Genomic DNA, 18,860 nt, shown 5'->3' on the forward strand with positions numbered 1-18,860 from the left:
TCTTCAAAGTCAGAAGATTAATAAACTAGCTAATTTTTTAAAAATAGGCTGCACACCCAGTGTGGAGCCCAACATAGGGCTTGAACTCACAACCCTGAGATCAAGACCTGAGCTGAGATCAAGAGTCAAGTGCTCAATTGACAGAGCCCCTCAGGAGCCCCAAACTCATTAATTTTAAACATCTTTTTTTTAGCTCCACAACCGAATTACTGAGTCAGTTCAAAGATAACAGTTTTTATTCCATTATATAAAATATATTAATAGAGCAAAGAATTAATGTATTAAAATATGTGCAAGAGAATATACAGTATATATGGATTAATGAAAAGCCGGAGTGCTGGTGACAGACTCATTACTTACTAGTTGTCAAATTAGAGTAGTTTTTATCGCATCTGAAATTTGGCGACTAGCACTGATGAGATGGAAAGATTGTGTGTGGCGTGGATTTTGGTTACACACAAACTTTACACAGTTTGAGCAACAATTACAAACTCTACAAACAATGGTGAGGGTCATCGAACTTGGTGTACAGCCCACTAAAGAGCTGAGTGAATGCAGGGGCTGACGAGCTCCGGGCGTCGGCCTGAGTCTTCTTCAGACAGGCAATGGTGAGCCTTCTCCCCGGCGAGTCAGGACCACCTCCATCCCTGAGACACTCAAGGATGGTTCCTCAGAAAGGCATTACTTTTTCTTCTTCTCCTTTTTTCCTTTCTTTTCCTTCTTTTTCCCTTTTTCCTTTTCCTTTTCAATGTTCCCTTCTGTTAGCGCCAAGGCTCGCTTTTTACCCATAGGGGTTTTGGCATACCAGTCCTGAAATAAAACATATGTTTAGGAAAATATCAAAATGGCACAAATTCACTGGAATATTCTTTAAAACAAAGAAAAGCTTGATAAGAAGGAAGTGGCAAACAGCCATTAAACTTTGGGCGTTTAATGTATATTTAGTACACATTCTTTCTCAAGGCGTTTTCCAACCTGTATTTTGACACAACTTGAAATTTCCACCCCAAGAAGTGTACATCAGAGAATCACAGGCCAAATCTGATCAGCTCAACTAAGTCACCTATCTTTTTAGAGAATCTTCCTGAGGGCATAGGCTTTCTTGTGAATAATACTCCGTGGTTCACACATGGCCACCAGAAGCTGGACTGGTGGCCATGTGGGAGCCATGGAAGGCCACACAAACACTGAGAGGGGGACTGTCGAAAACATGCAGCCAGTATACCAATAAAGCACTTTGTGGTTACAACTGGTCCTGTGAATGCATTTTTTTTCAACCTTCACTTTTCATTTGAAAGCTGAAAAACATTTTAGTGTACAAACTTCATAGTAGTAATCATATCTCACTGAATGACTACACTACAAGTTGTTTGTTGTTTGTCAATTCTCCTATTAATGGGCATATAGACCATTGCCAACTTTTCATTGGGAACAATGGTGAAATTCATAATTCGTACATATCTCTTTGCATACTTATGAGAAAACTTCTCTAGGGCATATATGTAGAATTCCTGGTAGGTAGGGCATGAGCATCTTCAATTTTACTGGATATTTCTGAATTGATCTGAGTGGGAGGCTAGCTTAGTCTTCATAAGTCTTAAAATGTCTTTATTGTCTCCTGTCTCTTGGGTGCTAGTTTAGTTGGGCATAAATGTTAGGTACACAGTTACTGTTCTTCAGCATTTTGCAGAAACGATCCCACTGTCTTCTGGAAATAGATTGCTGTCAAAGAGCTGCCTGGCCTCCCACTGGTGTTTGGAAGTTGGCAACTCCCAAACAACATCCTTGTTTGTTGGCAATCTGGCATCTTTGAAGACTGGCTTGTTATCTTATTCTTAGGTTCACAATAATGCATGTGCATGTGGATTTATTTTTATTTGTTCTGCTGGCCACTTGGAGTTCATTTTTACTCTAAGAACTCATGTCTTTAATTCAAGAAAAGTTTCAGCAAATATTTCTTCAAATAATTGTTCCTCTGACATTTCTTTTTTTCTCTTCTAGAACTTCTTTTTTAAAAATTTTTTTATTTATGATAGTCAGAGAGAGAGAGAGAGAGAGGCAGAGACACAGGCAGAGGGAGAAGCAGGCTCCATGCACCGGGAGCCCGACGTGGGATTCAATCCTGGGTCTCCAGGATCGCACCCTGGGCCAAAGGCAGGCGCCAAACCGCTGCGCCACCCAGGGATCCCTCTTCTAGAACTTCTAAAAGTTAGATGTCAATGTCTTCAAAGCTTCTTAATTGCAGTTTATAGATTTTGCCTTTTTGTTTTTCTGTGCTGCCTTGGGAGGGAGCATCCTCCAGTCCATGAATTTGCTCTTTGACCATGCTTGTCTAGTCTAGATATCTTACCTCTTTTATTTTTTGCCATTTTAAGTTAACTACTGTATATTTAGTTTCTAAGCTTTCTTTTTGTGATTTTTTCCCCAGTAATTATGTCTTCTTATTCCATTTCTGCCTGTCTTTGTTTCAAAACTTTGTACATCTCTATTGGAAATGATGCCTTCTGACAATCATCATATGGTTTCACTCAGACGTGGACTATAAGAAAAAGTGAAAGGGATTATAAGGGAAAGGAGGGGAACTGAGTGGGGAAAATTAGAGAAGGAGACAAACCACGAGACTCTAACTCTGGGAAACACACAAAGGGTTGTGGAAGGGGAGGTGGGCAGGGGGATGGGGTCACTGGGTGACGGGCACTGAGGAGGGCATGTGATGGGATGAGCACTGGTGTTAGATTATATGTTGGCAAATTGAATTTAAATAAAAAAATTTTAAAAAGGAAATGATGCCTTCATTTATTTTTTTTTGAACATCTGAATTATATTAATTTCAACAACTTTGCCAGGCTGTACTTAGCACTAGGTTTCCTAAAATGTCTTGGGATTTTTATTTTCAGGTTCCTTTTGAGTAGGAAGCTCTGTTGTGGTCTCGATCTCTCTCATTATTTCTCCCTCCCTCACAGTACTGCAGCTGCTTCTACACAATCCTCTAAAGCCAAATCCAGAAGCACCTCTTGTAATGATGTTTTGAAGTGAATGCTCCTTGGTGATGTCGACATACCACAGATCCTGTCACAGAAGCAGCAGGTATTGCCACTTTATCTTCCCTGGCCCCTAGTCTCTTTTTGTTTCCTAGCCCTGACTTTTCTCTGTGCTGCATGCCAGGCACATGGTTGTCCCTGTGTTTGAGATTTACCTTTGGTTCTGGTACTTGGGGATTTTTCTCATCTTTCCTTTCACTTTGGCTCTGTTTTCAATGTAAGGTGAGGTGGCCAAGGACTTAGGTGATGAACTTCTAATTTATTGAGACACAGTATAGAATACGGGTAATAAAATTGTCTTTGGACTATGGTTTGAATTTCAGTTCTGCTCCTTTTAGCTGTATGACTAGAAGCAAGTCACTTTGCCTCCCCCCACCTTTTTTTTTCTGCTGTAGCAAATTACCACGAACTTAGTGATATAAAAGAAAACATTTATTATCTCACAGTTCTGAAGATCAGAAGTCCAAAATGGATCTCACTGGCCTAAAATCTAGGTGTCTGCGGGCTGTCTTCCTTTCTGGAACTCCAGGGGAGATGCATTCCCTCATCCTTTGCACTTTCCTGAGGCCACCTGTTCTCTGGGCTTGTGGCCCCTTCTTCATCTTCAAGCTAGCAACATGGGGTTACTTGGAATACCAATGCATCCTTCCCATGCTGCTAACTTTCTGGTTCTCTCTCCTGAGTCCCTCTTTCACTTTTTATGATTATGTTAGACTCACCAGTATAAGTAAGGGTAATCTGTTTTAGGTTCAGTGGATTAACAACCCTACTCTATTTGCAACCTTAACTCCCCTTTGCCATGTAATGTAACATATTTACAGGTTCTAGGGACTGGGATGTAGACACCGTTGGGAGGCCATTATTCTGCCTACCATATCTTTTTATGTCTCGATTTCCTCAACTGTAAAATAGGGGGATTATGAGGTTTAAATGAATTATAGCAGAGTGCCTGGCACATAAATAGTCAATAAGTATTAGCTAACATTATTATGATTATTACCATCATTACCCTTAAATATTTTCTCCATCATGTCTATGGAATAGGGTACAATGTGTTCAGAGAATCTCTAAGATCCCAGTGTGACACATTGTCAGAAGCACAGGTAGGTCAAATTTCTCAGGGCAGAAATGATTGGCCTGATCACAAGCAACTAGAGCCACAGAGTCACATTATTTCCTGGTGTGACAGTGCCAGTCCATCTCTCCATCTGCTCAATAAATTTGCCACTAAAAAAGGTTGTCGAACATCGAGTTGGGGCCAGGTGCTGTGCCAAGCTCTGGAGCTACAATAAGCAGAAATTGATGAGGGGAGAGGGCTAGTAGTGATGGTGGAAAAATGATTTAGTTTCCTTAAAAAAAAGAAAAATGATCAAATATGCCAAGAATGGAAGAGAGAAGCATATATGTTCTCATCTCAGGTTATCCAGGGTAGCATTTCCTTTGCTTGAATAGCGTGATCAGCTATAGTTACTGGACCACAAAGTACCCATGACAGAAAAACTTCTACAAATCACTTTGGAAAGTTAAAAATCCAGCTAAGAGAAAGCACAGGTTTTAAAACTCTAAACCTAGCTCCTCAGAATAGGGAGGAAAATGATAATTTTCCAAAGAAAAAAATTGGGAATTTCGGATAAGAATAGGATATGTTGCATGAAGAGGATAAATATTTGCAATGAATTTTAACAAGATTTCAACAGTTAACAAGAACGTTAATTCAAATCCTTGGCAGAAACTCCATCTAGATTTGGGAAATTTCTTTGCAGTTTTGCTAGAGCTCGGGTCAACAAAACTATAGCTGATGGGTCAAATCTGGCCCGCTGCCTATTTTTGCAAATAAAGTTTTATTAGGATGCAGCCACGTCCATTCATTGACATACTGTGCGTGAATGCTTTTGTGCTGTGATACAGGATTGAATAGTTGTGACAGAGACTGTGGAGCTCTCAAAGCCTAAAATATTTGGTATTTGGCTCTTTATGGAAAAGATCGCAAACCCCATGCTAGGTTATTATTTCAGGGATCAGCATGACTCTTTTCCACCTTGTACTGAAAAATTAGTGGCAAAGCAGGAGGGAAACATGGTTTTTAGAGTTGATGGAAAAGTAATACATTGCAGAGGGAAATTTTCCTAATCTCAAGCAGACTTCCAGGCACACGAGGTTTAGACAAGAATGTTGATTCTTTTTCTGATGATTGCATGGCCAATGTTGTGGTGGGTATAATTGCACGGATAGAATTTTCCTCCCTTGTTTTCCCAGTTGGCCAAGGAAACTGCCTCCAGGTCCAGAAAGTGAACACAACCATATTCATTTTGATTAGAAGGAGTGTGAGGCGTGCCCGCTGGCCTGGGCATCTAGGGCTCTAATGTAGATTTGCTTGGATAAGGCACATAGCTCTCTGCAACTTATTTTCCTCCTGTAAAAGAGGGATTTGGAAAAGCTGGTTCTTGATTTCCTCTAGATCTAAAAAATTCTACAAACGTTACAAAAATGTATTAAAAAATTAGAAAAACTTAAACTTTGATGAGTTCTCTTGTGATTTCCTACTGTAAGTACGCTGAAAAAAATGAAGCATGCCACAGCAAATATGGGACAAAACCAGCACGGGCTTGAAATACACTACTTAGGGAATGGTTTTCTTTTAAAGATATTATTTATTTATTCATGAGAGACACACAGGGATATTCAGAGACACAGGCAGAGGGAGAAGCAGGCTCCCTGCGGGGAGCCTGATGTGGGAGTCCATCCCAGGACCCCGGGAACATGACCTGAGCCAAAGGCAGATGCCCAACCACTGAGCCTTCCAGGCGTCCCTAGGGAATGGTTTTCTTTATGCAAAACTGGTTCTATTACATGAAATATGAGGTTAAAACCAGTGAGAACCAGGAAAAGGTGTACATACATGTATGTATGGCATCTGTGTGTGTATGCATGTGCACGCATGTGTGTGGATGTGTGTGTGTTTGAAGCCAGTGGTTTCAAACCTGCTATTTAAAATTCTGCAGTTTGGCTGTTAATGTATAAAGTCACAGACCACAGTTTTTCCTAAGTTTTGGAAGGCACATGTTTTACTGGCAAGGCTGGAAAGAATGTTTGATCAAAAATTTCAAGTTTCCATAGCTGCTATAAACATCGGGGTGCAGGTGTCCCGGCGTTTCATTGCATTTCCACATTTCAACATATATGACAAATTCATGAAACTCAGGAACCAGAGGGAGGAGGTCATGTGACAAGTGGCCACCCAGGCCCTCCATTTACCTTAAAGCTCTCTTCTTCCTCCTGGTACACCGGACTCATGCTGGCTAGCATCGCAATAAACTCCACTGCCGTGAGCGGTTTATACGTTTGCTGCCGGATTCTGCGGTCTGTGAGCACACCTTTAACCACCTGGACTATGTGTCCTTGGGTGAAGCCATCGGTGACCTTTGCCAGGCAACTGATATTCAGGGCATTGGTAATGATGCCTCCATTGCGTTGGATGATCTGTTTCCACAAAACTGTTGTATCCAAGATGGTGAAAAAGACACAAAAAACAAGGGTCACCACAGGGAAAACCGTATGATCTAGTTCTTGGTACAAGGTTGCATCTCATCAAGAAAGGAACACACAGGAGGAACACTCCGTTTTATTTGTAATTCAAATGAGCAGGAAGCCACATAGCTAAATACTTTTTTTCCCCCCTTGGAGTGATTTTCAACCATGAGACAAACATATCAATGGTCCTGAGGTCCTAGGCCCACAAAAGCAGGAAAAGTGAAAGCAGGTTCAGTACAGGTTTCATGTGATATCTTCAAAGTCGTTCAAAATCTTTCAAAATTGGAAATTCAGATAGGGTATACACGGGAGGGTATATACTCTGTGCATCAGAATATTGTATTTTTCCGAGTGTTTGTATGAGTAAGAGTTTGACTTTCTTTTTTAGTTACAAAGTTTTGGTGCATTATTTTTGCATGTGGAATAGGAATGCAGATTCCAATTTCCATTCATCACCAGGGGGCTCAGGTCCCTGTGGGTACAATTTGACCCTTATTCCCCCAACAACTGTAAACAGCAGTTCACTGAGCGCCCCCTGGGTGGGTACACCCGTTGTCCTCTGGGTGAGTGGGACCTGGGGTAACAGAGTGATTTCTCCTTAGAACACTGGGATGTCGTGAAAGTGAATTATGGAATTATTGAACTTGAGAGAGAGAGTGGACTCCCACCCAGCATCTGAAATGATATGACACTCAGGCAGTTACCTCCATTCCAGAAAGGAGGGGAAGTACATGAGATTCACCGTGGCTTGTTTTGTCATACCCAGTGAGAAAGGTGAGGCATTGCCAAGGCCGCCTGTCTCAGAGCCATTCTGAGTGCTGGGAGGGTCTGGTCAAATGTCTCCTAAGCATTTTGACCTCCTTTGAGGAATATTTGAAATTTTTTTAAAAAAATGACCATTATTATATAATCTGAACACTGTCAGGTCTGTTAAATGCCTAGCTCACTCAAATACATTGATCCAAAAAATATTTGATAAAACGAAACGGTCTGATTACGGTCCAGGGATAGCATGAGCTGCCATGTATCAATGAACCACACTGTCGAGTGGGATTTTTAGTCATGAGTCATTTTAACAATCCACCTCCACCATCCACTTTGGTGGTGATGGGAGGGGTGGTGGCCTTTGGCTTCATGGGGAGCTGAGCTGCTGGAAGGCGTGCACGTTCTCTGGGGGCCTTCTGTGTCTCCCAGCTGTGTGATGCTAGGTATCAAGGGCCACGTGGGCCACCCAACTGACCAAAGCACATATAACCCCCTGGATCTACTTTGCTGCTTTCTTGGTGAGTCTGTTTGAGCTTGAATCCATCTTAGGCTCACCTATAAAATGGGAATAGACAGATTCACTTCTCAGGCTGCGGTGAGAAATAAAGACGAGGGTGCACACGCAGGGCTTGGGACAGCCCTGTTCTAGCATATGGTGGGTGCGTTGTTTTCTGTAGCCGTGTTACTGTTGTTACTGTAATCATAATCAGTCATTCCACCTTGTACCAAGGTCTCCTAATGCTCATTAATACCTAAACACAGAATATGTCAAAGGATCGTTGTGTAAAACAGATTGTAGCAGGTGAGGATCACCCCTACCCGGCTATAACTGAGGAAGGGTTAGGAACTACAATGTATGGGAAAAATAAGAACAACGACCAGGTGGCATCATTCCTTGGGGCTAGAGTGCCCCTGTCCAGATTTATAAGGTTGAAAAAAACTGTGCTGTCTGAATGGTGACTCTGGAAGTGGAGAAGGGAGCGTGCTTTATGCTGAAGCACAGGGCACTGCCCCTACAGCCGAGGACCCGGTCGATGTCCCCAGCTGGAGACTCGGACAGCGGCAGCCTTGTGCACCCCAGGCCAGCTTCTCACTGGTGATGTGGAGGGGACCCATCAGTAAGCAAATGGGGAAGGCAAGGCTCTCAGAGACCAACCCTCAGCTCCCATCCCTGCCTCCCTGCTAAACTACGGGAGCCCAGCCCTCCAGCTTCCCAGCACGAGGAGTGTCTCTACAAGTAAGGATTCTTTCAAAACAGAGCAAAAAACTACAGTTACTCTGGTCTAGCAAGTACACGTCAACACACTATTGACTCTTAAAATGTATGATATGATACTGATGAAGAGTTTTCGCCAAGGGTTCTCAAAATACACAAATCATTGATTCCCCGCCCCCCCCCCCCCCCCCCCCCGCAAAGTTCCCCATTTGTTAATGGAGGGAAGCCGTGGAGACAGTCAGGGCTATGGTGGGACTTGGCCTCTTGCCCACAGCTTTCTCAAGACCCAGAGAAGGGGAAAGAGAATCATTTTGACTTCTCGTATTTGATGAACTAGACTTGGCTTTTAAAGAATAGCTTTGGCTGCTTCTACAAAGCCACCAGCTGAGGGGCTGGGAGGGGAGTCAGGTGCTGAGTGAGTCACAGCCTGGGGGGCTCATTGAGCTCCGGAGCCACGGCTGCTGAGAGTCTTTGGCCCAGTGGTGCAGGTGGAGAGGACGAAAGCACCACCGACGAAGGGGTGGGGTGGGGAGGGCCGGATCAGCCAATGGAGCGTGCTGAAGGCAGCGGAGCGGCTCTCCAGATGAGTGCCGTGTTTTACCTTCCTTCTCTTGGATGCGAAGGCTCCTCACTTCTTCAGACGAATCTACATTCTCTTTTCCTTCTTTAGACTGAAGGGAATCTGGTCTTTGGATCCCCTTCTCTGCTTTTGACGTTCCAAACTGATTCTGTCCTGGCTCCCAGCTGTGTTTTTGAGATGACGTAGTATCTCAAAAGTCATTTTTTTAATTCGTGATTTTATAAAAGCACAGGAAGTGATAATATGATTTAGATGAGCTTGTGGTCTCTGAGGACTAGAATTCCAGAAAAATCGGAAGACGTGGACTGGGCTCATCCGACCAGACACTGGGTCTGGGGTGGGGGCCTATGATGAATTGGGTTATTAGTGAAACAGACCCCTGGGAAGAAAGGCGAGAGCAGGAAGCATTAGGAATATGGCGAGAGGAGGCCCAGAGGGATTTCTGGGGACCAGAAGAGGCATTAATCAACTTTGCGGGTGGATTTTCTGAAGGAAACAGCTTGATTTGGGGAAAGAAGGTAGCTATGGCATTCTACTTGGTAAACCTTAAGGACTGTGCTTCCTCAGGCTGACCCATCCTTCCCTTCTTGGTGCTGGTACTCCCCCCGCTGCCTGCCTGGAGGGATTTGAGAAGCGGGATCGTGAATGTTCCCCGACACCTTCGGCACCCTGCTGCTGGTAGATAGATGGCCAAGCAGAGGCCCAAGTTATGGATTTGCAGCCCATGCTTTATGGGCTGGAAGAGACCATTTTTGATCACTGCGAAGACAGGAACAGTCTTTCTTTAAGATGGATGTCCCAGCCACTGTGGCTATGAAAACTTCAAGGTCACTGGAGGAAACGCTGGACAGCATTTATGATGTCAGCAAGAATGGCCACCTAAACAAATCACCCACCATGGAAGAAATATGTGAGAAGCGTGTGGTTTAGTGGACAGAGCCCTGGGCCCAAGAGAACTCCTGTGTGCAGGTTTATCATCTGCCCACAGGTGAGAGGCTGCTTTCTCCTTCCTCCCCTGTGATGCCGCCACGGGGAGATTCAGGTTGGAATTTGTAATGTGATCTGTGTCCTCACAGATGCCTCGCATTTTATAAAAAAAAAAACAAAAAAACAAAAAAACCCAAAACCCAACTGTCCTTGTTATATATATCAACAGCTTCATTTTTAAAAGGCCTATGGTTTTGTCAAACAATAGAAACTATTCAATCCAAAGTCAAGAATAATGATCTGGTCCCTTAAAACGAATAACACCCTATCTTATTCCATTAAGGTAGCTTAAAGTACAGATCGGCAATAAATCCAACCCAACCCAAACCAAACCCTGGGATCGAGAGAGGAAATCTGACCAACAGGAATGAGAGCGGGAAAGCCAAGAGTGTGGGATGCTCTGTGCAGACTCAGTGGGCAGAGACTGCTGGCGCCCACCTAGCAACATGTCGGACCCTTCCTTGGTGGGGCTGCACATCCCTGCTCCGTTGAACTTCAGTGAGGCTGTGGGAGTCCTTCTGGCTGATGCAACATGAATGAAACAACAGCTGGCCCTTCTGGGTCTTGTCCCTAAAATCTCCTGTGAGAGACTCTCTACTGTCTTCTCTCTTTTCCTTTAATGCTGGTTGAATGCAAAGGACCCAGCAGAGGGCCTGGAGGCTCTGGGAGATGGAGAAGCTGCTAGAATGATGGAAAAATAATGGAGATCAAAGTCCTCCTGTTCTTTGTGTATAGCATTGATTTGTGAAGCCAGGATCACGGTTTATCAAGACAGAAATGAGCTCCCACTGCACATGGAGTGGTTGGTAAGCTGGGAGCTTATGCCATGTGGGGGGTAGAGGGTTGTTCTTTAGCAGATAACATGGGACAGAAGCTTAAGACCAACCAGAAAGCGTCACAGAGTCTCTCTGTTTTGGGGGTGCTATTGTGACTAGAGAAGGATGAATAGAAACCAAGTCTGACCTGGTCATCTTTGCCACTCTTATTAATGTTGACCACCACCGTAGGCTGTCTCACCTCTACCACTACTCCATTCTGTCCACCATCCTGTCCATACCACCACCGAATCACTGCCACCACCACCACCACTGCCTCCCTAGTACCAGGCTGCCATCATCACCACCACTACCACCACCAGCACCACCACCACCCATGTGACCACTTTCCTCTTCCCTAGTACCAGGCTGTCACCACCATCACTGCCATTTGTAACACCGACACCACCATCACCATCTCTATACCAAATCTGCTACTACCACTACCATCATCACCACCCCCATGAGAGGTAAAGACGACCCCTCAATGAGCCACACTATAGTATTCTGATCCTTGTGTACTCCACTGCCCTTGAATCTGGGCTGGCCTGGGACTTGCTCTTGACCAGTAGAGTTTGGTGAAAAGGACTTTGTGTGACTTCTGAGACTGGGTCACAAGAATCTTTCCAGCTTCTGTCAGAACCTCTTGAAAGGTTTGCTCTCAGGATGCTCTCCCGTGGGACCCAGCCACTGTGCTGTGCAAGGCCATATGGAAAGGTCAGGTGTAGGCTATCTGGTTGGCTGAGAGCTGAGGTCTCAGCATCAACTCCAGCCACAGGAGTGAACGACCACATAGGTCCAGCTCCGTCGAGTCTTCAGGTGAAGCCCAAACTGACACCTGACTGCGACATCCTGTGGTACTTCAAGGAGACCTTGTCAGCTGAGCCCATGAACCCTCCAAACCATGAGATGGAATCATTTGTTGTTTCAAGCCACTGGGATGGTTGGTTACACAGCAGCGGATCATAGGAACCAGCACCGCACCACCACGGCCAGCTGCTGCCGGGTCACGTACTCCTTCTCCATCCCCATGGCCGCCATCTTGACTTCCTCCCTGCCCAGCACCACCCGGGCTCTTGTGGGAACCGGTCCGGTGCTGGGTGTTTGTGCTTTCCACTTCAGACAAGGGTCACAACAGCCCTGGGGACTTAACAGTCCTCTTCACAGAAGAAACAGTGCAGGCCAGCAGGTCAACTGAGCTGTCAAGGGCATCCAGTCATCCCGCGGCAGAGCCGGGATTCAGAAGCTCAGAGCTTGCATCTCATGGCTCTTTACGGTTTCACTGCACTGCTTCCAGGGTCATTTTTTTGGTATTATTCTCACTTAAAAATATGTTTCAAAAGAAGGAGATTTTGAATTCGTTCAAGAGGAAAAAAACTGAAAAAGGAGGTCTTATCTTTAATGGTTATTTTAAGTAAGTCAACATGCTCCTAGACTAATACTTCGAGAATGAAAAGCTAAAAAAAAAAAAAAAAAAAAAAAGAGAGAGAAAAGAAGAAAGAAAAAAATCAACCAGTGGAAAGAATGATGCTCTCTGAGAAAGACACCGTCACCGTGGGTTCAAGACACCTCATCCTGATCCCCCTGTCGAAAGAAAAATTAGCACCTACAAAGACTTTTGTCATCTTCTGGGCCCCCAGTAATAATCCCTGTCCAGTCTCCTTTTGTTTTGGGTAAAAAGCAGGATGTTAACAACAGAATGGACAAGCACATTTCGCCCCTACGACCTGGTGGTTTGTGTTTACGGCCCAGGCTCTGCCAATGTCCAGGAGCTCCCTCCGGTGCATGGGCTCTCCACCTCCACCACCTTTGGTGATGGCTGCTTTACCAGGGCCCCCACCCACCTCTGGTGTCACACGCCTGCAAGCCAACGCTACCCGGCCCACCCTGAGTCACCGCGCACAGGAAGGGGCTTAGGGGTACTTGCCGAATCTAGAAGCATAGTCTGGTCTGGGAACCAAAATAATTTTTTGGTAAACTTTGCAAAAAGATTGAAGCTCGGCATCGAAGGGGCGCTGGGTTGTCCCTACAATCAGAATCCTGTCATCCGGTTTCAGGAGTCTCAGGATTTTTGGAAGCTGTTTTTTGAGGCGTTTCGGGTCCATCTGGGAGAAAGAGAGAAAGGGGGGAAAATGAGCCCATCTCCAAGGAAAAGGATTAAGGATGGAAGGACACTTACTTGTAGAATGCATGGTGGCTGGCGTTTGTTAGAGCGACCTCAAAGCTCTGGGAATCATGATTCTCAGAGTTCATCCTGGTCGGGGTGGCTTGAATTATGGGCTCTTCCTTTCCTCCACCTCTGGCATTCAGATTTGGAAAGGAGGAAGGAAGGAAGGAAGGAAGGAAGGAAGGAAGGAAGGAAGGAAGGAAGAAAGGAAGGTAGGACCTGAGTGACCTTTCTAGTACCTCGACCCTAGGAAGGTGGAAGGGAGCTGGCCGGAGCGAGGCCTCTGAACTGTTCCAGGGTGAACCCAAGACAGCCTTTGCTGCTGGCCCTGCCAGTGAGCCTCCAAAGGTCTGGATCTCACGTCTCTGAAAAGCACTTGGTTACAAAAGAGTGTGACACTTCTCTCTGTGAAGCAGTTTGGAAAGAGTTTGAACCTGTATTATTTTAGCCAAGTCTCCGCGCGCTAATGATGGAGAGGAGCAAGATGCGAGGTACCCCAGGGAGGATGACTTCCAGCCTGCGGGGGTCAGATTTGGCCACGTTGCCATGGCAATGCACCAGCTTTCAATTAGCCTGCACTGGCACAGCCTTGTGAGGGGGAGGCGTGGGGAGGAGGAGGACGCTTGGGGTGATGATGGAGAGAGCCTCCGCAGAGGAGCCCCGAGCGCAGCCTTGGCTGCTTTTGCTCTCACTTGGCTCGGGGGCTATTGAGCCAATTAGAATCTGAACGTTGAGCAGGAGGGAAAGAAGCCAGCCCGGCTTTCCTGGAGCAGAGCAGGTCCGAGCTCACCGTGAGTGCCCCGCAGAGACCAGCCCCTGCTGCCCGGCCCGGTGCCTCTGTGTGGCCCTGCACAGCCCAGCTCAGGGACAGCCCTGGAGGCAGGGAGGGCTGGTGACACCAGGGGTCAGGGGTGGGGTGGGGAGCAGGTGTTTGATGAATCCCATGCTCGGGAATAACAGTGAGTGGCAGGGTGTCGGAGCCACCGCTGGCGGGAGGGGTGACGGTGCTGTGGGCGGTTTGCAGAGCCTCTGGGACAAGGATGCCCGTGTGCTACGGAACCGTGTCCCACAGGAGGCCCCTGGTGGACCCAGCAGAGCTGGGAGTCAGGGCTGGGCCCACCAACTGCTCTGCACAGCAGAGGGGGACTTAGATGTGCCCAAGCACCCTGGAGGGCAGGGGTGCCTGGGGGAGCTGCACATGGCTCTGAAGCCCAGGGGGGACCGTTCCGCGTCATGAGGCTGTTGGCCGTGTGTGCCCGCAGCAGTGCTTGGCATCCTTCTTTCTCTTTCCTGTTGACCAGTGAGAAGGCCCAGTTCCACGTCTACATTGACAAGGTGCAGGAGGGAGGCCGGGTGGGAGAGGGCAGGAGCCCTGGGGCCCAGGGGCCGGTAGGAGGAAAGCCCAATGGGAAGTTGCAGAAATGCGGTGACCTCTGGCCCCACCGAGGCAGGAGGCTGGGGGCTTCCGCTGATGTCCAAGGACAAGGCAGGATGTTGACGCTGCATTTCCCACTTCTTATGTCCAGGCTGGTTATGCATCTTCTAGCTGGATGATCCTAGTAGCAGCAGCTGCTGAGGGCTTGCTGTGTTCCAGGTACTTCTGTCTCCACGACAGGGACCTCCCCAGGAGGGGACAGCCCTCCCCTCACTCACAGACGAGAATCTGAGGCCGAGAGAGACCAAGTGACATCCTGAGTCCCAGAGTTAATAAGCAGGACCCTGACTTCCAGACTCTTGCTCCACTCTGCTCGGCTGGGGTCCCCTCCCTCCCGGAGGATATGTGCAGGGGGCTTTTCCCGTCCTGGGAAAGGGCCTATCCCGGTTGAGAGCTGCAAAGGAGGCTTACAATACATATTGATTATTATGATTTTGTGTTATGTCATATTTTATTATTAGATTTATATGATTGTGATATATCCATATCAGTTTTATTGAAGGGGAGTTCACATACTATACAACTCATCTATTTAGACTGTACAATCGAGTGTTTTTTCTTTTTAAAGATTTTATTTATTTATTCATGAGAGACACACAGAGAGAGGCAGAGACACAGGCAGAGGGGGAAGCAGGCTCCACGCAGGGAGCTCAACATGGAACTCGATCCCGGGACCCCAGGATCAGGCCCTGGGCCGAAGGCAGGCACTCAACCCCTGAGTCACCCAGGAATTCCAATCAAGTGGTTTTTAATATATTCACAGAGTTGTGCAAACATTGCCTCACACTCAATCTTAGAACATTTTCATCACCCCCAGACGACTGTGCCCAGTAGCAGTCCCTGAATGGTACCCCCCAAACTCTTCCTCCAGACTTAGGCAACCAGTTGTCCAGTTTCCATCTCTACGGATTTGTATATTCTGGATATTCCATAGAAATGGGATCACCCAAAATGTGGTACACGTGTGTAAGTGCGTGTCTGTGGCTTCTTTCATTTCACATAGTATTTTTGGGGGTTCACCTATGTTCATACTTCACTTTTCTTGCTGAACAATGGCCATTGTCCGGATAGGTCACATTTTATGCATCCAATCATCAGCTGATGGGCAGTTGGGTCGTCTCTACTTTTTGCCTGTTCTGAATAGTGCCACCGAACATTTCTCTTGGGCACATGCAGGGGAAATGAGTTGCTCAATCACATAGTTACTTTATGTTTAACCTTTTGGAGAAAAATGTCAGACTACCTTCCAAAGTGGCTGACGTTCATGTTTCCCTACATCTTGTGAACATTTGTTATTACGTGTGTTTCTTTTCTTTTAAAAAAAGATTTATTTATTTTTTCATGAGAGACAGAGAGAGAGAGAGAGGCAGAGACACAGGCAGAGGGAGAAGTAGGATCCTCACAGGGAGCCCGTTGTGGGACTCAATCCCGGATCCCAGGATCACACCCTGAGCCGAAAGCAGAAGCTCAACCGCTGAGCCACCCAGGTGTCTCCGTGCTTTTCTTTTCTCTTTCTTAAAAATATTTAGCTTTTGGTGTCATATCTAAGACATATTCTTTTGCCTTAAAAAAATGTAGCTACCCTAGTGGATATGAAGGGGTTTGATTTGTGTCCCTCTGATGACCGATGAGGTTCAGTATCTTTTCACGTCTTTATCGGCCATTTGTGATCTTCTTTGGAAAAATGCATATTCAGATCCTTTGTCTATTTTTTTAACTGGGTCATTTGTCTTTTTATTATTGAGTTGTAGGAGTTCTTTATATGTTCTAGATACAAGTCCCTTATCGATCTATGATTTGCAAGTATTTTCTTCCATTCTATGGGTCATCTTTCCACTGTCTTGATGATGTCCTTTACAGCAAAGAAATTTTTAGTTTTTATATGGTGCAACTTATTTTTTCTTTGTGTCATATCTAAGACATTCTTGCTTTATTTAAGGCCACAAAGATTTATGCTTCTATTTTCTTCTAAGGGTTTTAGAGTTTTAGCTCTTGTAGGTCTTTGGTGCCTTAGGGGTTGATTTTTGAATACTGTGTGACGTAGGGGCCCAAGTTTATTCTTTTGGCTATCCAATTGTCCCAGCATCATTTTTTGAAAATATTATATTGTCAAAAAGTCAATTGACGGTAAACGTAAGGGTTTATTTCTGGACTTTAATTCTATTCTATTGATCTATATGTCTCTTCTTATGCCAGCACCACACTGTCCTGATTGCTGCAGCTTTGTGGTAAGTTTTGGGATTGGGAAGCTTAAGTACCTCGATTCTGTTCTTCTTTTTCAAGATTGTTTTGGCTCTTGAAGTTTCCTTGAATTTCTGTATGAATTTTAAGATGAGCTTGTCAATTTCTGCCAGTTAAGCCAGAGGGTAGTTCGATGAGAATTACACTGAATCTGTAGGTCAGTTTGGGAATTCTTGCCATTTTAACAATATTAAGATACTTTCAAGATACTTGATGTATCTTTCCATTTTTTTAGGTCTTTTTTCAACAACGTTTCTGTATTTTTCAGAGTAGAAATCCTGTACTTCCTTTGTTAAATTTATTCCTAACTATTTTTTTCGGTGTTATTATAAATGGTTGTTTAATTTTAATTTTTGATTTTTCATTGCAACTGTATAGAAATAAATTGCCTTTTGGTTATTGATTTTGTATTTTGCAACATTGCTGAACTTATTTATTAGTTCTAATGCTTTTTTAGTAGATTCCTTAGGATTTTCTGTATCTAAGATCATACCATCTGCAAATACAAATAGTTTTACTTCTTTTTTGCCAACATGGATACCTTTTATTTCATTTTTCCCCCTAATTATACCTCCAGTATAATGCTGGAGAGAAGAGGTGATGTTAAGGGAGAAGCATACTTTATCAATAAGTATGATGTTAGCAGTGGACTTTTTTGTATTTGTCCTTTATCAGGTGGAGGAAGTTCCCTTCTCTTCCTATGTTTTTGAGTCTTTTATTATGAGAGGGTGTTGGATTTTGTCAATGCTTTTTCTGCATGTATTGAGATGGTTTGGTTTTTGTCTTTTCTTCCAATGATATAGTAGTATATCACATTAATTGATTTTTGGATGTTAAACCCGGGGTAAATCCCACTTGGTCATGGTGTATAATCCTTTTTCTATATTGTTGGATTCGGTTTAGAGAAGACTTATTATAATGTAATTCACAGCAGAGGGAGAGATGGAATTTTTACAGCAAAATAAATCCCGGAGGCTGGGCCCGAGGCCAGACCACCAGGCATCTTCCTATCATTTCCGCCTGCACCCACAGGAATGTGGAGCCTGCTCCAGCTCCACCAGGAGGAAGCAATGGCCCTGCATGATTCCACCCAGGAGAACAGAGGAGCTTAAAAGAGGGGAAAGCACAGGAGAGGGATGATAGAATGAGAGTTCTTGGAATCCTAGAAACAGATAGCTCTGACAATGAGGATGAAGACCTGCTCATGAAAGGGCTGCTCCTTAATCCCCACCCTAAGTCTTTTTAGAAACCTGCCATCTCTCAGATGCAGACACTGGGCTGTCCTGGGACAGGGAGGGGCATTTGCTGGCACTTTATTTTTTATTTTTATTTTATTTAAAAATTATTAATTTATTTGTGAGAGACAGAGAGAGAGAGAGAGAGAGAAAGAGAGAGAGAGGGAGGTAGAGCCAGAGGAAGAAGCAAGCTTCTTGTGGAGAAAGGAGCCCACTGTGGGACTCGATCCCACGACCTTGGGATCAGGACCTGAGCCAAAGGCAGAGGCTTGACCGTCTGGGCCACCCAGGGGCCTGGGACTTTTCTTTAATACTGAACTTAACCTGGGGGTCAGCCTATGTGCAAACTCCCTCCCCTCCTCATCAAAGAAAAGAAAAGCCCAAGAAAAGAAAAGCCCTCCATAATAACAGGTAGATGATATGGCAAATGTTAAAATGCATAGATTTTGATACAGATATATTTTATCGCAGTCTTGGCTTTGCTCTTAACAGCTGTGTGACTTTGAATAGATTGCTCAATTTCTCTGAACCTGAGTTCCTACATCTGAGAAATGGGGATAATCACGGAGCCTAACTTACAGGGACGCTGTGAGGACTGCACGGCATAATGTGCATAATGTGCTTACTAATGAGCTTAGTAAGGGATAATTGGTGTTTTAGTCTGAAATACAAGTGCTGGTGGCAAACGATGTCAGTTTTGCCCTATTGAGGACACAGGTTTTTAAAAGGAAGAGACAGAAAAACTGGGGGCTTTGCAATTGAGAGGAAACTAGCAATTTGCCAACAGAGCTCAAAATGACTGTGTATAAAGCTCCCATGAGTTTCCATTGTATTAGATGATAGTTCT

General features: G+C 45.0%; 1 protein-coding gene across 2 annotated transcripts in view; it reads right to left on the reverse strand.

Moving 5' to 3' along the window:
- Window positions 1-214: 214 nt before the first annotated feature.
- The window catches only part of IQCA1 (IQ motif containing with AAA domain 1), a 146,529-nt gene continuing 127,883 nt past the window's right edge, over window positions 215-18,860 (reverse strand). For both annotated transcript variants that reach the window (XM_072796793.1, XM_072796792.1), the window contains 3 exons: window positions 12,863-13,040; window positions 6,297-6,535; window positions 215-810 (listed from right to left, as the gene is read on the reverse strand). In XM_072796793.1, coding sequence (XP_072652894.1) covers window positions 682-810; window positions 6,297-6,535; window positions 12,863-13,040 — 546 coding nt within the window. In that variant the 3' untranslated portion in view covers window positions 215-681. The remainder of the gene's footprint in view (window positions 811-6,296; window positions 6,536-12,862; window positions 13,041-18,860) is intronic.

This window comes from Canis lupus, chromosome 24, assembly GCF_048164855.1.
Source record: "Canis lupus baileyi chromosome 24, mCanLup2.hap1, whole genome shotgun sequence".
Taxonomy (NCBI): domain Eukaryota; kingdom Metazoa; phylum Chordata; class Mammalia; order Carnivora; family Canidae; genus Canis; species Canis lupus.